Source organism: Eufriesea mexicana, unplaced genomic scaffold, assembly GCF_001483705.2.
Source record: "Eufriesea mexicana isolate 0111107269 unplaced genomic scaffold, ASM148370v2 scaffold3929, whole genome shotgun sequence".
In the NCBI taxonomy this organism is placed as follows: Eukaryota; Metazoa; Arthropoda; class Insecta; order Hymenoptera; family Apidae; genus Eufriesea; species Eufriesea mexicana.
In genome coordinates, this window is record NW_016911929.1 from 242,314 (window position 1) to 260,753 (window position 18,440).

At 26.7% G+C, this 18,440-nt stretch overlaps 5 protein-coding genes across 6 annotated transcripts in view; 3 read left to right on the forward strand and 2 right to left on the reverse strand.

Annotated features, from left to right (window-relative positions):
- The window catches only part of LOC108551362 (protein ABHD17B), a 2,414-nt gene extending 1,593 nt beyond the window's left edge, over positions 1 to 821 (reverse strand). The window contains exon 1 of the mRNA XM_017905499.1: positions 10 to 821. Within this exon, the coding sequence (XP_017760988.1) occupies positions 10 to 597 (588 nt within the window). The 5' untranslated portion in view covers positions 598 to 821. The remainder of the gene's footprint in view (positions 1 to 9) is intronic.
- Positions 822 to 1,228: 407 nt separating this feature from the next.
- On the forward strand, positions 1,229 to 4,422 carry homer (protein). 2 transcript variants are annotated; one of them, XM_017905497.1, is made up of 7 exons: positions 1,229 to 1,436; positions 2,591 to 2,747; positions 2,828 to 2,959; positions 3,038 to 3,289; positions 3,386 to 3,532; positions 3,657 to 3,932; positions 4,226 to 4,422. In XM_017905497.1, exons 1-7 carry the CDS (start codon positions 1,432 to 1,434, stop codon positions 4,409 to 4,411), a joined length of 1,155 nt encoding a protein of 384 aa, XP_017760986.1. In that variant the 5' UTR covers positions 1,229 to 1,431; the 3' UTR covers positions 4,412 to 4,422. The 2 variants fall into 2 exon arrangements, with proteins under 2 accessions (XP_017760986.1, XP_017760985.1); XM_017905496.1 differs by having other exon boundaries at positions 3,038 to 3,532.
- A 3,551-nt stretch (positions 4,423 to 7,973) lies between these two features.
- On the forward strand, positions 7,974 to 9,663 carry LOC108551364 (methylosome subunit pICln). Its single transcript, XM_017905502.1, has 6 exons — positions 7,974 to 8,065; positions 8,434 to 8,560; positions 8,635 to 8,780; positions 8,971 to 9,147; positions 9,222 to 9,299; positions 9,461 to 9,663. The coding sequence occupies exons 2-6, from the start codon at positions 8,442 to 8,444 to the stop codon at positions 9,508 to 9,510; spliced, it is 570 nt and encodes a 189-aa protein (XP_017760991.1). The 5' UTR covers positions 7,974 to 8,065; positions 8,434 to 8,441; the 3' UTR covers positions 9,511 to 9,663.
- A 1,276-nt stretch (positions 9,664 to 10,939) lies between these two features.
- On the forward strand, positions 10,940 to 12,629 carry LOC108551363 (methylosome subunit pICln). Its single transcript, XM_017905500.1, has 6 exons — positions 10,940 to 11,031; positions 11,400 to 11,526; positions 11,601 to 11,746; positions 11,937 to 12,113; positions 12,188 to 12,265; positions 12,427 to 12,629. Exons 2-6 carry the CDS (start codon positions 11,408 to 11,410, stop codon positions 12,474 to 12,476), a joined length of 570 nt encoding a protein of 189 aa, XP_017760989.1. The 5' UTR covers positions 10,940 to 11,031; positions 11,400 to 11,407; the 3' UTR covers positions 12,477 to 12,629.
- An 808-nt stretch (positions 12,630 to 13,437) lies between these two features.
- Upf2 (UPF2 regulator of nonsense mediated mRNA decay) lies at positions 13,438 to 17,467 on the reverse strand. Its single transcript, XM_017905498.1, has 2 exons — positions 17,399 to 17,467; positions 13,438 to 16,896 (listed from the first exon to the last, which is right to left on the reverse strand). Exon 2 carries the CDS (start codon positions 16,885 to 16,887, stop codon positions 13,438 to 13,440), a length of 3,450 nt encoding a protein of 1,149 aa, XP_017760987.1. The 5' UTR covers positions 16,888 to 16,896; positions 17,399 to 17,467.
- Positions 17,468 to 18,440: the final 973 nt, after the last annotated feature.

The window sequence follows — 18,440 nt, forward strand, 5'->3', positions numbered from 1 at the left end:
AACTCGTACTCCCGACATTAAAGGTGAATGCAGAACAACTGCGCCAACCTCATATCGCGCGGCCAGATCAACTGTGGGTACAGTCCCAATGCTTTGACCATACAGAATAATGTTTTCCGGGCTAATACCGTAACGTGTTCTAAGAGCATGCCACGCAGCATCTATATCCGCATAAAGATTCTTTTCTGATGGTTTACCACCAGAAACTCCATAACCCGAATAATCATAACTGAATATGTTACAATTTATTCTCGACCCCAGTCCCAAATAAAAACTAGACATCTGTCCAAGATCAATTGCATTACCATGAGAATATAAAATCGTAAAACGTGCAGTAGCTGAACACCGCACAAACAAACAGGCTATTCTATTCCCTCGTGACGTTCTTGCATAGAAACCTTCCACCGACTCTTTCTCCCTTTCCGTGTATTGCCATTCTGCTCTTTCAGATAAAGAAATTGTAATCTTCGAACCTTCATCTTCAATAAATGCATAGGTAGCCTCAGGAGGTAGAAACGCTAGTTTTGCAGCGATTCTGGACGGGCAAGGTGGACAGCAAAACAAGTAACACAATTCACTAAAATTTAACCCGTTCATCGTTCCACAGGGGAGTTACACGCACGCAAAAACGCCGTTTATCACGTTTCTTCGTAGAGTCTCCACATCGAGATTAGCCTTTTGATTTAAAAATATCTCCATGCACTGTACTTTCTACGCTTTGTGATTCAATTATAATGTCATTTGTTATCGTACTCTTGGAAGAGTCCCTCACGATGAATCAGCCATGACGGCTCGCAAGACGGACGATTTCTCTCTCTCCTGTTTCCTCTCTTTCTCGCATAATGCCCCCACCCACTGAACGTTGCGCACTTTCATTGTATTCAGGTAAAATGAGATAGAAGACAAGGATAGAAATTATGGTGCTATTTTGCTACGTTGTTCTTCTATTCATTGCTTGCTATTGGTGAAAGATTTAAAACCAACGAGATGATTCGATATGCAATAAAGAATGGTCGCGTATTCAAGCACGCTAAGTATGCTACCAACATTCTAAGTAACAATGATAAGCGCATTATCGAAACATAAGTACGCGCCTTGCAGTGCAGTTGCATCTAGTGATTTTTTCGAAAGAAAGCTATGAGGTTAGCAATAGCAACCTTTCGTGGAAAATCGATTAAATCCAGGTATATGGTGGAAACTCGACTAGTTCATGTTGTTGCGTGATCGTGCCGTTCGCTATACAGTTTTAGCCGATGGCGGCTGTCAACTGGTGTATCTCTGGCTTTTGTCGAATATATTTTTACAAATTTTCAAATAATTTTGAGAATTTCTATTCGCAAATAGTCATCACGCATTCGCGTTAAATTGATTTTTCTATGAGTCTGTGAAATTAGCATTTACAACATTTATACGACATCAGGCAAAGAAACAATGGGGTAAGTGAACGTGGTGGTATTCTGAACCGCCTTTTAAGGGTGTGTAATATATGTACACGCGAAGTACAATTTTCACATCACACACAAGTACGATAAACGATCCTCAATTCTTCCATTACCGAATACCATCAATTGGTATAAAATAGGTCGGTTCCATTGCGTTAGCTAATGAACAGTACTATCCTTTCCTGTCTATTTACAATCATATTCCCGACATCATCGCAGATACGCATTTAGATGGGTGCGTGCATAAGGAGACTGGACCAGAATGTTTTTCTTTTCTTTTGTCTATATATAACCACGAAATAAAATAGCGAAAGTGAGATAAGTCGGCATCGCGTGAAATGTGTTTATTCTAGTTGTTTACTCGTGCATCGTTTGATATAATTGTAGATTCGATTTGTAAAAATTTATTCCGTCAATTACAGAAATATTTATCGCGTTAATATTTATTTAGCAGTTTTTAGCACAATTATATGTTGGTTACACAAATTCAAATATTTTTTTTATTTCTGATATAACATACAAAAACTTTTGTTTAAAAATATATTCTTTTTTAAATGAGTTTTATAAATAATTTCATTTCTTACTAAAATGATAAATACTTAATTAAATATTGTTTTCGTTATAATTATTTATTACTTTTATTACTAAAAAGACATTTATTACTGAAAAAAAACATTTATTACTTGTTAAAATTATTTATTTTAAACAATGTATATAAATTGTACATACATTGCACGTATGAGAAAGTAAAAAAATTAAAATAAAAATATAATTGCTTTTTATAAAAGATAGAACTGGAAATTGCTTGTTCATAATTCATTATTTTTGAGTTTCTTTAGATTTGTACGATATAGTCTGTATCACTGTAATGTTAAATTGTAAAATTATTAGATTTTCATTGCATTAATTTTAAGGCATGTAAAATAATATGTATATTTGACACTTTTTAATGTATTTAATTTTGTTATGTTCTGTGAAATATACATGTAATAAAGTTCTACAAAAAAAATATGCTTCAAGATATTCGTTATTATTAAAACACCTATAATTTATTAATATTTTGAGTATGAGATATAAATAGATGCTGCATGTATTAATTAAATCAATATATTTAAGTACCTAAGTCTCTTGCTTTTAATAAATTACAGCGAACAACCAATTTTCACGTGTAAAGCACACGTGTTTCATATTGATCCTAAGACAAAGAGATCTTGGGTATCAGCATCTACAGCAGCAGTCTCTATTTCATTTTTTTATGACTCAACACGAAGTCTATACAGAATAATTTCTGTTGAAGGAACAAAGGTGATTGATAAATAAGATGTTATATGAAGTAATTTTATATTGTATTTTATATTTACGTATACGTTTTATTTTTCTTTTAGGCAGTAATAAACAGTACTATTACTCCAAATATGACCTTCACAAAAACATCACAGAAGTTTGGACAATGGTCAGATGTTAGAGCTAATACTATATATGGTCTTGGCTTTTCATCTGAAGTAGAATTAGGAAAGGTTTGTGAAATATGTCTTTAGTTAATGTACAGTTATGTGTACACCACAATCTCAAAGGCAATACTATTCATTTGGCAGTTTATAGAAAAGTTTCATGAAGTGAAGGAAGCCACTAAAGTAACTAGTGCTAAATTACAATCGAACAGCTCATCTGTTACTCCTGCTACTAGTGCAAATGTTAGCCCGATTACATCACGATCGGGTATGCCATCATCTGAACAAGATCTTATAGATCCACCAAATTCATCGATGATTAATTCCAATGTGTCAGCATCAAATAATCCCAATCCAAATGCCAACATGATTTCTACTCAGAACAGTGTATCTTTGGTAAGCAGCAGTCCCTTACCTGGTAGTTGTCAGAATAAAGTGGATGATGAATTGAAAAATGCAGTCCATTCAAGATCACAGAGTGTTTCTCAGCAGAGTACAGAAAGTCCACAACATCAAGGGAAATCAGCACAACTTAGTTCAACGCAAGGTGGACAATCAGCTGAAATGCAGCTTAAGTATGAAAATGATAGGCTAAAACTTGCATTAGCACAAAGCTCTGCAAATGCTAAGAAATGGGAGGTATGACTTCATATGTATTAAAATATATATATGTATATACATATATGTATATATATACAGAAATAGTCATTATATATAATTAAATACTACATAACACAATCTATCATCAAAAATTTATTTGTAGGTTGAATTAACTACATTGAAAACAAATAATGCCAGATTAACAAGTGCACTACAAGAATCTACAGCTAATGTTGATGAATGGAAAAGGCAGTTACAATTATATAAAGAAGACAATGCAAGGATTAAAGCCAAGTATGCAGATCTAGAAGCTGGAAAAATAGCAGAAGGCAATAGTGAAGCATTAAGGTTGAGAGTTGAAGCATTAGAAAGTGAACTTAGAACAAAAAATGAGGAAATCAAAGCTTTTACTATGGCTACAAAAAATAAAGATTTTGTAGTATGTATACATTATAAAATAATATTATTAGATATTAATAATTAATGAAGTAATTGACATATAAAAGTGCTTATTATTTTACTATGTATTGTATTAAGTATTATTTCTTGTAAATATCATCTTCATTTAAAAATCATAATAATACTACTTTTTTAATAAAATAAGAATCATTTAAAAGGTAGAATATTTATAAAATAAATCACATCTAATTATGTTTGATTAATTCACAATTATTTTTCTAATGTGTTGATAATTTAAAATTAATATATAAATTTATAATTTTATTTTTTTAGGCCTTACAGAAAGAAAATGCAGAACTTCGTGACATGTTAAGAGTTGTCCATGAACAATTAGAACTTGCATTAAGCGCAACTAAAGTCCAAAAACAAAATTTGGATACATTGAATGCCAGATTAGCTGGTCACATACAAGATTTAGTAACTATACATCGAGAAATTACAAATACATTGCAACCTTAAGTTTGCATGTAGTGACGTCTAAGAATATTCTTCATGGGAGTTTTGTATTTATGATATAAGCGAAGTATACAAATGGATGGTGTAGATTAATACAAAGGGAAAGGTTCCAAAAAAACATGTATAGTAAAAAGAAATCTTAAAGAAGTAAACTAAGAACACTATCTTTAAATGATAAAGATAGATTGCATCTCTTTAATGTATTTATTCCGTGTTAAGTTGATGATATTTGATGTTTTTCTTCATAAATTCTTCGTGCCATACTCATGTTCTTACTGTATATAAAAATGTGTTTTTTTTTTTTTAACATTATTTTATATATTGTGTTTTTTTAATTTGTATACTCCTGCACGTACAAAAGAATTTCGTATATTAATATAAGCATAGAAAATACTTTTACTTCTGCACAGACGAAAACGTAAATCTCACTTAGATATTATGTACCTATTATATTGTATTATAAAAGTAATTTTAAAATTATTTTTACAGGTTATTTAATTAAAATTTATTGTATTTTGTTTTTTATGCAGATTGTTATAATCAATTTTTATTAATCATGGAAATTAGATTTACATATATAGTTTGTTTTCTCTGATAATTGTGTTTAAATGTTTAACAAATAAATTATAATTGCAATCATACAGCAGTCATCATTACTAATGCTATTTCACTGATTACTGTCGATCTTTGACGTATTACTAAACTACAACTCTAACTATACTATTATAACTATTATTACGATTATTAATGCTATTATAACTACCTCTACTGCTATTGCTGCACTACTAATTGCTGTTATTATTCCTCATAGTATCATCACTAGTGCTACTTCTGTAACTGTTACTACTGTTATTGTCGATCAAGTTAACATTACATACCTACAAAGGTCTTTATGATGTTTAGAAACATAAAACATATCAAAAACGTCACAAGATTTAGTGTGATACATGTTTCTCGATGTTTTTTGGAACTTAGCCCCTTGGAGACAACAATAAAATTCAGTTACCCATGAACTAAGAAAAATGCACAATTAACATTAGTAACGTTTAGCGATACTTAATTATGTAGTATAACTATTTAATTCAGCTGTACATTGTATCCATATTGTTATAGCACATATTATTTACTTTCATCAATGATATAAAAATATATAAAATTGAAGAGTCTGGCATGAGCTGTACAGAACCATTAATATTTAATATGAAGAATAATGTGAAAAAATATATCAGAAAGTTGATTTATAATGGATAACTTAGTGATTTAAATACAAAAGGTTAAATCAAATATTTCAAACATAGAGGAAAGATTGCATATTGTTTTATCATTTTTATAAAAATCATGACATTCATCAATCCAACAAATAAATGTAATGCTTTTTATTGTGAATGATTTATTATTTATTTATTACTAACTTTTTAAATACTCTATAGCAATCAAGCCAGATGTTCTTCAATATGTTATATTTGAATAGCATAGATTCATTAGGAAACAAAATTTGCCCAAGGATGCTGACCGATCTTCATAAAGATGTCAAGGTGATATTTCTTGTAACAATAATTTCTAGTAGTAAATGAAGTGCAAAATACTAAACAAAGCACTTTTTATTGTACCGACAGTATGTATGTATGTACGTAAAAATGTTATGGAAATGAATTTTAAATTTGAGGAATTGGAAACAAAAGCCTCGCTTGCCACATGTAATCCTAATAAAACATTTTCAGATGGCTTTCCTGTGTTCTGTTATCGATTATGGTATTATCATAACCATATTTTCATAACTGAATATTACATGACAAATTTGATTTGAACATAATTGTTATTTATAAAATATCAATCATTTTTAATGATATAATTTTTTTTACATAAATATTTCAATCATTGCAAATTAAAATTATGAAAATATGGTAAGAAATGTATTGCTTTGTTTCATTCATTTATACATCTAATAAAATGTAACATTTGTAAGTACATTGATTCTTTACAATAAGTTATATTTTATGTATGTATATTTATGAAATCATGAAGTCATACATAAAATATAAATTAAAATTATATTCTTACATTATGTAATGTAGTAGTTAAATTATGTTTACAATATAAGAAAAAATTTAAACATATTTATAATAATAGATTAGAAATAGTATAATATTACCATGAGAAAAATTCATTGGATTTAAAAAAAATAATGAAATGATAATATGACGTATATTATATTAAAATAAATACGAGAAAATCAGTAATGAATGGTTGTATTTACATCTTTTGAATACTAATATTTTAACCAATTTTACCAACAAAAACATTTGTTTTTTATGTTTATATGGTCATTGTTTATTTTACTTTTTAAAAGTTCATATAAAATAACCTGATTTACGTATAGAATATAATTAATTTTATATCTTTTCGTGTATATGAACATTGTTATATTATTACAGATTTTATTACCTTAACATATGTTTTATTTTATAGTATTTTTAGATTCAGTAAAATTAAATTTTCAAAGAAAATTTATTTAGAGTTCCAAATCTAGAGTCCGTATTATAAATTTTAATAACATTAATATTTGTTTTAAAGTAAAATAAAATTAAATAATATAGAAATTTTTATTTCATAGAATAGATGTAAAGAGGTGTGTACATGGGAAAGATTATTTTCATAAAGAGGAAAAAGAAAACATAGAAACATTTCCTTCACTTTATACAAAATAAATACTAAATAAGATTGTTATGTAAAAAAGAAAAAATGACACGAATTATAATAATAATTTTCCAAAATTAATACATATATAATTGTATTAAAATTGAGGTATTGTAAACTGAACAATTACAGCTGATCAGATTGTTCATTTATATAATGAGTTACTAAACTTATTTACTGTTATTAATCATTTTACACATCTAATATATAGAGAAATATATATATATATTTTATTCATTAAAATATCTTTATAACAAAAAATTTTTATACAATTTCTTCGTTATCATAATAATAATTTTGAAATTGTTAAATAAACATTGTATCAATTAATAAAATAAAATATAATACAATTAAATTACTATTATAGATAAAATAGCCAAATGATATATAATTTTGATATTATTTAAAATAGTTATTTATTTTACTAAATATTTAAGTAATTATATAAGTATTTTATGTGGAGTTATAAATATTTGTATTTATTTATAAAATCTGAGTCTCTAAACACATTAAAATAATATCAAAATAAGTATATTTTTATAATTTTGGAATTCATATATCTAATTATTACATAAAACTCAATTAAATAGTTAAACATTTTTTAATTTCTTATAATTTCGAAAATATGCAGCAGAATTTCCCGCCTTTTTAAGCATGTGCAGTGTAATATCTATAGTTTATCATAAGAAAGTATTCTGCATCAATAACGTAAAATAGAAACATAACAGAGTGCGAACAAATTTTATATATGCCAATGTTAGAAAATGAAAAATCTACATATTGATTGACATTAGTAATTGTAAAATTTTAGTGAGCTCTATTATACATATTTCGAAACGCAAAAAGTGATCGAAGTATTGTGTAAGAATTAAAGTTGTAAAATCGTTACCAAGTTTTCAAGTTCATTCATTTAGTTGAACTTTTTGCCTCTTCTTATTTATAATTTGTTTGTAAAAACAAGTAAGTAATGAATTTATACGTCAATAATTTATATGATTATCTAAATAAACATAGGAAATAAATAATATTATAAAAGTGTTAAGGTTGCTATTTAACGCATACAAATATACTTTTGTTCATTAAATGAAACATATTTTTAATTAGCTATGTTTTCGAATATCTATTTATGAAACGTATGTATGCATATGTATATACATATATATATGTATATATATATAATATATATATGTATGTATATAAACATACTTATATTTATTTGTTTATGTGAAGAAATTCTCAATTATATAAATTCCGGCATAACCTTTTAACGTTTTTATATCTTTTACTCTCCATTTTATATTGCAATAGCATTGAAATAAATGTTACAGATAAAAAAATGCTAGAACTTAGCAATTTCCATGCACCACAAGAGGGAATACGTCATGAAGAACCAAATACTACCGTGTATATTAACGATAGAGAAGTAGGAAAAGGAATTTTGTATATTACAGAGAGGTAAAATCTAAAATGAAGTAGTTTTATATTTAATAGTATGTATTCATATTTTAATATAATGTTTACATGGATAGCTTACTTTCTTGGGTGAATTATGATACACAACAAGGATTCTCACTTAAATATCCTCATATATCTTTACATGCCATATCACGAGATGAAGATGTACATCCAAGACAATGTTTATATATTATGGTTGAGGCAAAAGTAGATCTTCCAGGTATATTAAATTCTTTTTAAACATAGTTACTTATGTTTCAATGAATAGTGAAGATTAAACATAATTTAATAATATGTGAAAATTAAATTATATTACTGCTAGAAGAAATCTGATTTTAATTTTGATGTAATTTCTATTAAGAATATTGAGATTACATATTCTCACTTTTTTAATGAAATGTTTTATATAGATGTACCATTACCATCAGCTTCTGATAGTGATTCAGAGAATGAATTTGAAGATGCAGATACACCTATCACAGAAATGCGATTTGCACCTGACAACATAAATAATTTAGATGCAATGTTTCAAGCAATGAATCAATGCCAGGCTATTCACCCTGACCCACAAGATAGTTTTTCTGATGGTGGATAAAATTATTTTTACAATTTTTGCAAAAAGAAAATGTGACATATTATAAAAATTTATATATCTTTATAGCTGAAGAAGACATTTATGAAGATGCAGAGGAAGTTGATCTTGAATCCTCCCTGATGCCTCCCTACATTCTATCAACAGGTAATGTTTTAAATTTATATTATTTATAAACTAGAGTAAATTCAGTAAATATAATGTAAAAAGATATTTGAATAATTTTCACAAAAATCTTTTATTTAGAAAATCAATGTCATATGAATATAAAGATTGGTATTGCAATTCTATGTCTTTATAACAAATAGGAGGTGTGATACTAGCAGGTCAATTTGAAGATGCAGAAGAAGATTTGTAAAGTATGGAGATAATATAATGCAAATGTGCATTTAGTATTAATTTATAATTACCAGTATCATGTACCATGGTAGATATGTGATATTATGGCAGACTGTATAAGAGAGCAGTATCAAACATAAAAACAGCTAACATTTATTTATATTCATTTTATACACGGTAATAATTTCTTAGTTAAAAATAAATAATTGTATATCAAATTCAACTCCTTATTTGTATGCATATTTGTATTTGTTTTTTTAGAAAATTATTAATTTTTTACATTTATTTATACAATAAGGATGTAACTTAATATAATAAAATTTTTTCAAAATATTTGAAAGGTATATCTATAAAAACTTATCCGTTTTGAAGTAATACAATTTCATGATTAGTTTTAAGTGTATTGTATCTTTTCTATTGTTAATAAATGTTTAATTAAATTAAAAAAGGAAATATCAAAGTGTAATTTAATGATACAATTTTTATTATGTCAATATGTAAATTTTGATTGCAAAATTTACATTTTTATAATCAGCATCATTAATACAATAATTTAGTCAAATTGACTTGTTTAATTTTAAATTTAAAGATTGTTTTTATTTATGTGATTTGTATAAAATAATGTAAATTTGTATATCTAATAATAATTTTCCAAAATTAATACATATATAATTGTATTAAAATTGAGGTATTGTAAACTGAACAATTACAGCTGATCAGATTGTTCATTTATATAATGAGTTACTAAACTTATTTACTGTTATTAATCATTTTACACATCTAATATATAGAGAAATATATATATATATTTTATTCATTAAAATATCTTTATAACAAAAAATTTTTATACAATTTCTTCGTTATCATAATAATAATTTTGAAATTGTTAAATAAACATTGTATCAATTAATAAAATAAAATATAATACAATTAAATTACTATTATAGATAAAATAGCCAAATGACATATAATTTTGATATTATTTAAAATAGTTATTTATTTTACTAAATATTTAAGTAATTATATAAGTATTTTATGTGGAGTTATAAATATTTGTATTTATTTATAAAATCTGAGTCTCTAAACACATTAAAATAATATCAAAATAAGTATATTTTTATAATTTTGGAATTCATATATCTAATTATTACATAAAACTCAATTAAATAGTTAAACATTTTTTAATTTCTTATAATTTCGAAAATATGCAGCAGAATTTCCCGCCTTTTTAAGCATGTGCAGTGTAATATCTATAGTTTATCATAAGAAAGTATTCTGCATCAATAACGTAAAATAGAAACATAACAGAGTGCGAACAAATTTTATATATGCCAATGTTAGAAAATGAAAAATCTACATATTGATTGACATTAGTAATTGTAAAATTTTAGTGAGCTCTATTATACATATTTCGAAACGCAAAAAGTGATCGAAGTATTGTGTAAGAATTAAAGTTGTAAAATCGTTACCAAGTTTTCAAGTTCATTCATTTAGTTGAACTTTTTGCCTCTTCTTATTTATAATTTGTTTGTAAAAACAAGTAAGTAATGAATTTATACGTCAATAATTTATATGATTATCTAAATAAACATAGGAAATAAATAATATTATAAAAGTGTTAAGGTTGCTATTTAACGCATACAAATATACTTTTGTTCATTAAATGAAACATATTTTTAATTAGCTATGTTTTCGAATATCTATTTATGAAACGTATGTATGCATATGTATATACATATATATATGTATATATATATAATATATATATGTATGTATATAAACATACTTATATTTATGTGTTTATGTGAAGAAATTCTCAATTATATAAATTCCGGCATAACCTTTTAACGTTTTTATATCTTTTACTCTCCATTTTATATTGCAATAGCATTGAAATAAATGTTACAGATAAAAAAATGCTAGAACTTAGCAATTTCCATGCACCACAAGAGGGAATACGTCATGAAGAACCAAATACTACCGTGTATATTAACGATAGAGAAGTAGGAAAAGGAATTTTGTATATTACAGAGAGGTAAAATCTAAAATGAAGTAGTTTTATATTTAATAGTATGTATTCATATTTTAATATAATGTTTACATGGATAGCTTACTTTCTTGGGTGAATTATGATACACAACAAGGATTCTCACTTAAATATCCTCATATATCTTTACATGCCATATCACGAGATGAAGATGTACATCCAAGACAATGTTTATATATTATGGTTGAGGCAAAAGTAGATCTTCCAGGTATATTAAATTCTTTTTAAACATAGTTACTTATGTTTCAATGAATAGTGAAGATTAAACATAATTTAATAATATGTGAAAATTAAATTATATTACTGCTAGAAGAAATCTGATTTTAATTTTGATGTAATTTCTATTAAGAATATTGAGATTACATATTCTCACTTTTTTAATGAAATGTTTTATATAGATGTACCATTACCATCAGCTTCTGATAGTGATTCAGAGAATGAATTTGAAGATGCAGATACACCTATCACAGAAATGCGATTTGCACCTGACAACATAAATAATTTAGATGCAATGTTTCAAGCAATGAATCAATGCCAGGCTATTCACCCTGACCCACAAGATAGTTTTTCTGATGGTGGATAAAATTATTTTTACAATTTTTGCAAAAAGAAAATGTGACATATTATAAAAATTTATATATCTTTATAGCTGAAGAAGACATTTATGAAGATGCAGAGGAAGTTGATCTTGAATCCTCCCTGATGCCTCCCTACATTCTATCAACAGGTAATGTTTTAAATTTATATTATTTATAAACTAGAGTAAATTCAGTAAATATAATGTAAAAAGATATTTGAATAATTTTCACAAAAATCTTTTATTTAGAAAATCAATGTCATATGAATATAAAGATTGGTATTGCAATTCTATGTCTTTATAACAAATAGGAGGTGTGATACTAGCAGGTCAATTTGAAGATGCAGAAGAAGATTTGTAAAGTATGGAGATAATATAATGCAAATGTGCATTTAGTATTAATTTATAATTACCAGTATCATGTACCATGGTAGATATGTGATATTATGGCAGACTGTATAAGAGAGCAGTATCAAACATAAAAACAGCTAACATTTATTTATATTCATTTTATACACGGTAATAATTTCTTAGTTAAAAATAAATAATTGTATATCAAATTCAACTCCTTATTTGTATGCATATTTGTATTTGTTTTTTTAGAAAATTATTAATTTTTTACATTTATTTATACAATAAGGATGTAACTTAATATAATAAAATTTTTTCAAAATATTTGAAAGGTATATCTATAAAAACTTATCCGTTTTGAAGTAATACAATTTCATGATTAGTTTTAAGTGTATTGTATCTTTTCTATTGTTAATAAATGTTTAATTAAATTAAAAAAGGAAATATCAAAGTGTAATTTAATGATACAATTTTTATTATGTCAATATGTAAATTTTGATTGCAAAATTTACATTTTTATAATCAGCATCATTAATACAATAATTTAGTCAAATTGACTTGTTTAATTTTAAATTTAAAGATTGTTTTTATTTATGTGATTTGTATAAAATAATGTAAATTTGTATATCTATAATGTGCAAATCAACAGTTATCTTATTTAAATGTATCAATTGTATTAATAGGTAATAACAATATTTTTTTTATTCAAATATATGGAAATACATATTGACATATATGACATAATTGTGCTTTTTTAATGTAGTTTGAAAATATATTTTTACACTGAAAGTCACATATGATTGACAATTCATACAAATAAGATATAGATGTATATTTCAAATTAAATATAAAGAATCATTAATTTGTTGTAAATCTTACAGAAAAACATGAACATTAAATAGTTCGCATTTTATATCACTTATGATTTTCTAATATTACAAGTATTTACTTCTGAAAACATTAAGCTATATCTACCGTATTTTTTTAGGGCCAAAAATAAGATCAGCATCTGGTGCACCTTTGGGATGATTATATTTTTGTCGCCGTTCTCTATTTAAATTTACTGTCACTGGTCTAGTACTTTGATTAATTGTTTCTTGATAATCTTCTTCTTCTTGTCTTTCTGTAATATTTAATGTTAATCTTTTAACTCTTTCTTTCTCTTCTTTTTGTTCTTGTTCTCTGTTTCGAAGATTCATTGCTAATTCTGATGATACAGGAACTGCTAAATTCTTGTATTGTTGCTTATTACCTTTTCTTAACATAAGTACAAAATCGACTGTACTATTATCAGAAGGTCTTTCTTGCAATTGTTCATATGTTTTTTTAGTACTTTTTACATGTAAAGGAACTGAAATATCTACTTGTTGTGGTTTTACTGAATCTCGCATTCTGTCTTGTATATTATCTGAAACCATTTTATCAAGAGCAGACAAAAAGTCATCATCTTCAGGGCAATTTACTCTTTTAGGACCAGCAGGTAATGCTGCATTTAATTCTGTAACATCCATGATAACACCATCAGTACCACCTTCTGAAAGACTTTGATCTCCTTGTGTATTTTCTTGTGTGCCCATAGTATAATCTCTCTCTGCATCAGCAGTCCAATCTTCTTCCGATTGTGCTTCAGAACAATCTTCAGATTCTTCAAAATGCAAATCAGCTACACCCTTTGCATCTCCACTGCCATTACCAGATGTTACAGCTATGTCTTCATCTCCTTCAGCAATTACACCCATATCAGACTCTGTATCATTTCGTTCAATACCATCTTCTGCTATGGGATTTCCAAGAGTAGGAAACAATGTATTTCGTAATTCCTCTACAGCACATTGTGCTTCTTTGTAACTTTGAAATAATTGCATTTTAGATCTCAGCATTGTTAATGTGTCACGGTACATATAATCTATTCCTACTGGAAATGGATTTTCTGAAGTCCAAATGGGATCAGTATATTTAAACCAATAGTAATTTTGAAAAAATATTAGAAAATAATCAAGCTTTTTCTTGCTAGAACCACCATTAAAATACTGTCCACAAGTTTCCAATAATGTACAAACTAATCGAATTCTAAAGAGATGATCAGGTGGATCTAAAACACTTGGTACAGAATGATCCATACTAACACCAAATGTAATTAAAAGATATAACGTTCGAAAAATATCTCCACTTTCTACCATGCGATAATTATACAGCTCTCCGAGATACTTAACCATAGCAATACGACGTTGATTAAATTTTGGTAAATTAATTTCCATACATAGTCTTATATCTTCCAGTACACCATCTACTACATGAGGACCTATTGTTTCATAATGTGCAACAAGTCCAGCTAACAAACTTCCTACACATCGAATATTTAAGTATTTAACATTATATGCGGCAGTGAGACATTTAATAGCGTAAGATGATACACTTTCATCTTCCCAGTCTAATTTACGCATCCATTTAAGAACCTTATCGGTATTTGTTTTTGAAAGATCTTGATATAATAATTTCCTTATAAATTCATGAATGGGTGGTCTGTCTTTTTTAGACACACCTCCTGTGGATTCTGGTGGATTTACATAATAATATGCATTCTCAATTATTGTTACATAACGTGAATCTAATGCAGTAACTGCCTTTTTACGCATCATTTGTTCTAAATATACCTTTGTTCTTTGGTGAGAGTCTGGTGAACAAAATAAATATCTTCCACATATTTCTAACAAATTACAAGCCATTTCAATGTGGTGGTGTGTAAAGTCATGTAACAACACTTTCAAGCAATATAATGCTTCTATTTTTGAATATAATTTAAATTTAACAAGTTCACCAATGTATCTAACAACTTTTATTTTTGATTCAATATTAATTTGGTCCTTTTTACGTACATGATATTTAAAATCATGTTTTAACATTAAACATAAATCATTTCCAACATCAGGCATAACAGGATAAAGAATAGCTGCTAAACGTGAATAAAATGGTAATAAATCCAAACGAATTCTAGAAACACCAAACAATGCTTTTACTAACTTTTTCTTGTTATGTTTTGTGTTGAGATTCATTAAGAAGTGAACTGCTGCATTATCAATTAATTCACGATTTACACAGTTTGGTAAATGTGTTATAAATGCATCTAGAAGTATTTTATTACTTATATTTGAAACTTGTGGTTCTTCCACTTCTGCTTCAGGTTCATCTACTTTTTCAGTTTCTTCTAGTTCATCAAATGTTATTTCTTCATCTAATGCTTCTTCACTTATTGGTGCATCTTGTTTAGGTACTTCTTTTAAATATGATCCTGGAAGAAATACCGTTAAGTCTTGTAAAACTTCATAAAATCGTCTAGTTTCTTCATCTCCCCACATATCTTCTAGAATACTATTTTCTTCTCCTTCACTAATCATTTTCAATGATTCTTCAGCTTCTGCTTTCATTTCACTGTCTACAGGAAGTTCTGGCATAGGTTCATCTAAAGTATCAGAAAAGCTTTGCACATTGTTAAGTAAACGATCATAAGATACTTGAAGACTTTCAAGTTTTTCTTTTCTTTCAGAGCTTAATTCACCTCTGGTTTGTAAGATCTTTCGATTTTGTTTCTCAAAAGCTTGAAGATCTTTATGTTCTTTTAATAAATGCTTACATAATGAATTATAATAGTCTCGTAATAATAATCTAACATTTTGTTGTTTATCAGGAGAAAGTAATTTACTTTTAGGTATAGGCATGTTCAACTTTTCTGATATTTCCCTTACTTTTTTAGGTACAAGACCTGCATAATCTTCACCACAATGTTTGCAGAAACTTAATATAATACTTGCATTGTTATGTTCTTCTTTATCCATGTTAATTAAAACTGTTAATGCAGAACCAAGCAAAGGTAATCCTTGTTTATGTGTAAATATTCCTGCATTAACTAATTCAGCATAAAATCGAAGATCTACTCTAAGTTTACTTGGATTTGCTATTTTATCCACAACCTTTAGCGATAAAATTCTTTGCCAATTCTCAAAAAAGTGAGTTGAAAATTCTGCATATGTTTGATGTAAAAAACTGCATACCTTAATAGCAGGTGCAACATCTGTCATTTTTAATTTGGCATCCACCAAAGCAGTAGCAACTTCACTTACATATTTTGTTAAGTTTAAATGTGTCATATCTTTTAAAACTGTATCTAATTGTGTACTACTAAAATTTTTTAATTTCTTAACGAATGTAGTGTTCCTTTTCAATGTTGAATCTAACTTACTAAAATATGTTTCTGGTGGTCTATTAGGATTTAAATTAGCCGCTCGAATTTCTTCTTTTCCATTTAGTCGTTGTTCTGTTTCTTTTATATAATCGGTCAAATATTGTTTATCTTCATCAGATACAGCATCTTGTTCTGGAGCTGTTTCTATTACGTCTGGTGTTATTTCCTCAACTTCTGACATTGTTCAAATCTGTTACATAAAATATATATATTTTTGCAAAATGTCATTTAACAAAATTTATTGTTTATGTTATGTATATGTAAATTATAATTGTATTAGATCATTAATATAAAGATATTAAAAAAACAATTAATAAATATTGCTTTGAAATAAATAAAAGTATTTAGTAAAATATTATAATTTATGTTTTTAAATTTGGAAACTGTCAAAAATCACGTCGTTTCATAAAAATAAATTAAAACGTATTTACAATTAATAAATATTTTATTTAAAAAAATATGAAATTTGTTTATACCATGTTAAAAACATTTTTTTTATACATAATATCAATCCTTTTTGTTTATTACAACATATTATAGCTAATGAACGATATGTTTACGTTTATGACAAGTAATATAAAATGCATAAAAATTTATTATATTGTATGAAACAAGCTGAAAATAAAAACTACTGTAATAATAATATTTTATAAAATTGTTATATTACGGATTTGTTGAAATTATTTACTTACACTTCTTAAATGCAAGGGAGGTTATATTATGGCAGACGACAACTGATTTCTTCCTAACGTGAGCAGCTATTTGAGCGATTTGGCGTGGGTATATATGTATGTGCATATAAAATGTTAATTATCAGATATCTGATAAATGAAAGAAATTTTTGATCTTTTATATTTTTATACTAAAATTTTTATTAAAAAGAATAAAATTGATTTATATTTTCAAAAGTTATATTTATTAGATCACTTAAAAGTTGACAAATTTAATATAGACAAAAAAATATAATAATTTACTGTAATGTAGGCAGATAGCAATTAATTCATTACTTTAAATAACTATTGAAAATTTTAATACAAAGGAAAAGAAATTTTGATTTTATAAGTTATTACTTGTTTCTCTAACAATAATACATATGTTATTAGAAATGTCAATATGTCGATATCAGAAATATGATTTAAAAAAGTGAATCAGTCGTCAAGTGAAACGTAGTACAAATTCTGTTAAAAAATAAACACAATATACGGGTAAGGGAATTCCTTATACCGCGCTAACACCTTTAATTAGATAAACAAGGACAGAAGGTCAAGCGACATTCGATCAACGCCATCTATGATTTTGGATCAGGCGCCCAAGAAAATAACAGGAATATAGAATGCACAAGGAAGTCGTCTAAATCTTGTCACGTAATAGACAAGGTCAGCAAGCGATTAGAAAAAGATAGAAACGACGCAGCAGTGAAAAATCCCTAATTACTCAATTTCTGTAATTAATTCATGAACTTTTATAACTGTGTCGCAAAGCTGAAACTCTGAGCAACTTTCTCATTTATTTTTCGTAAATATTTGTTGCTAATTAGTTGATGATTAATAATTACTTAGTGGCGTCTATGATTTCGTAACGACGACCATCGCGATCTTCCGTGAAAAAATTTAATAGCAAACGAAACTAGAAACAAAATGTGATCAAAAGTTATATGAGAAGATTAGCAAGGACATTGTCTTTCTAACGAGTGCATAAAGTTTCATACATTAATTGCGTAAAAGATAGTAATTA

Excerpts from the sequence above, each read along its gene's own strand:
- LOC108551364 (XM_017905502.1), top strand. The coding sequence starts at position 8,442 with ATGCTAGAACTTAGCAATTTCCATGCACCACAAGAGGGAATACGTCAT. Across the intron at positions 8,561-8,634 it reads ATTTTGTATATTACAGAGAG|CTTACTTTCTTGGGTGAATT; the intron begins GTAAAATCTAAA and ends TTACATGGATAG. Across the intron at positions 9,300-9,460 it reads TCCCTACATTCTATCAACAG|GAGGTGTGATACTAGCAGGT; the intron begins GTAATGTTTTAA and ends TATAACAAATAG.
- homer (XM_017905496.1), top strand. Across the intron at positions 2,748-2,827 it reads TTTCTGTTGAAGGAACAAAG|GCAGTAATAAACAGTACTAT; the intron begins GTGATTGATAAA and ends TTTTTCTTTTAG. Across the intron at positions 3,933-4,225 it reads CAAAAAATAAAGATTTTGTA|GCCTTACAGAAAGAAAATGC; the intron begins GTATGTATACAT and ends TTATTTTTTTAG.
- LOC108551363 (XM_017905500.1), top strand. The coding sequence starts at position 11,408 with ATGCTAGAACTTAGCAATTTCCATGCACCACAAGAGGGAATACGTCAT. Across the intron at positions 11,747-11,936 it reads GGCAAAAGTAGATCTTCCAG|ATGTACCATTACCATCAGCT; the intron begins GTATATTAAATT and ends TGTTTTATATAG. Across the intron at positions 12,114-12,187 it reads ACAAGATAGTTTTTCTGATG|CTGAAGAAGACATTTATGAA; the intron begins GTGGATAAAATT and ends ATATCTTTATAG.
- Upf2 (XM_017905498.1), bottom strand. The coding sequence starts at position 16,887 with ATGTCAGAAGTTGAGGAAATAACACCAGACGTAATAGAAACAGCTCCA.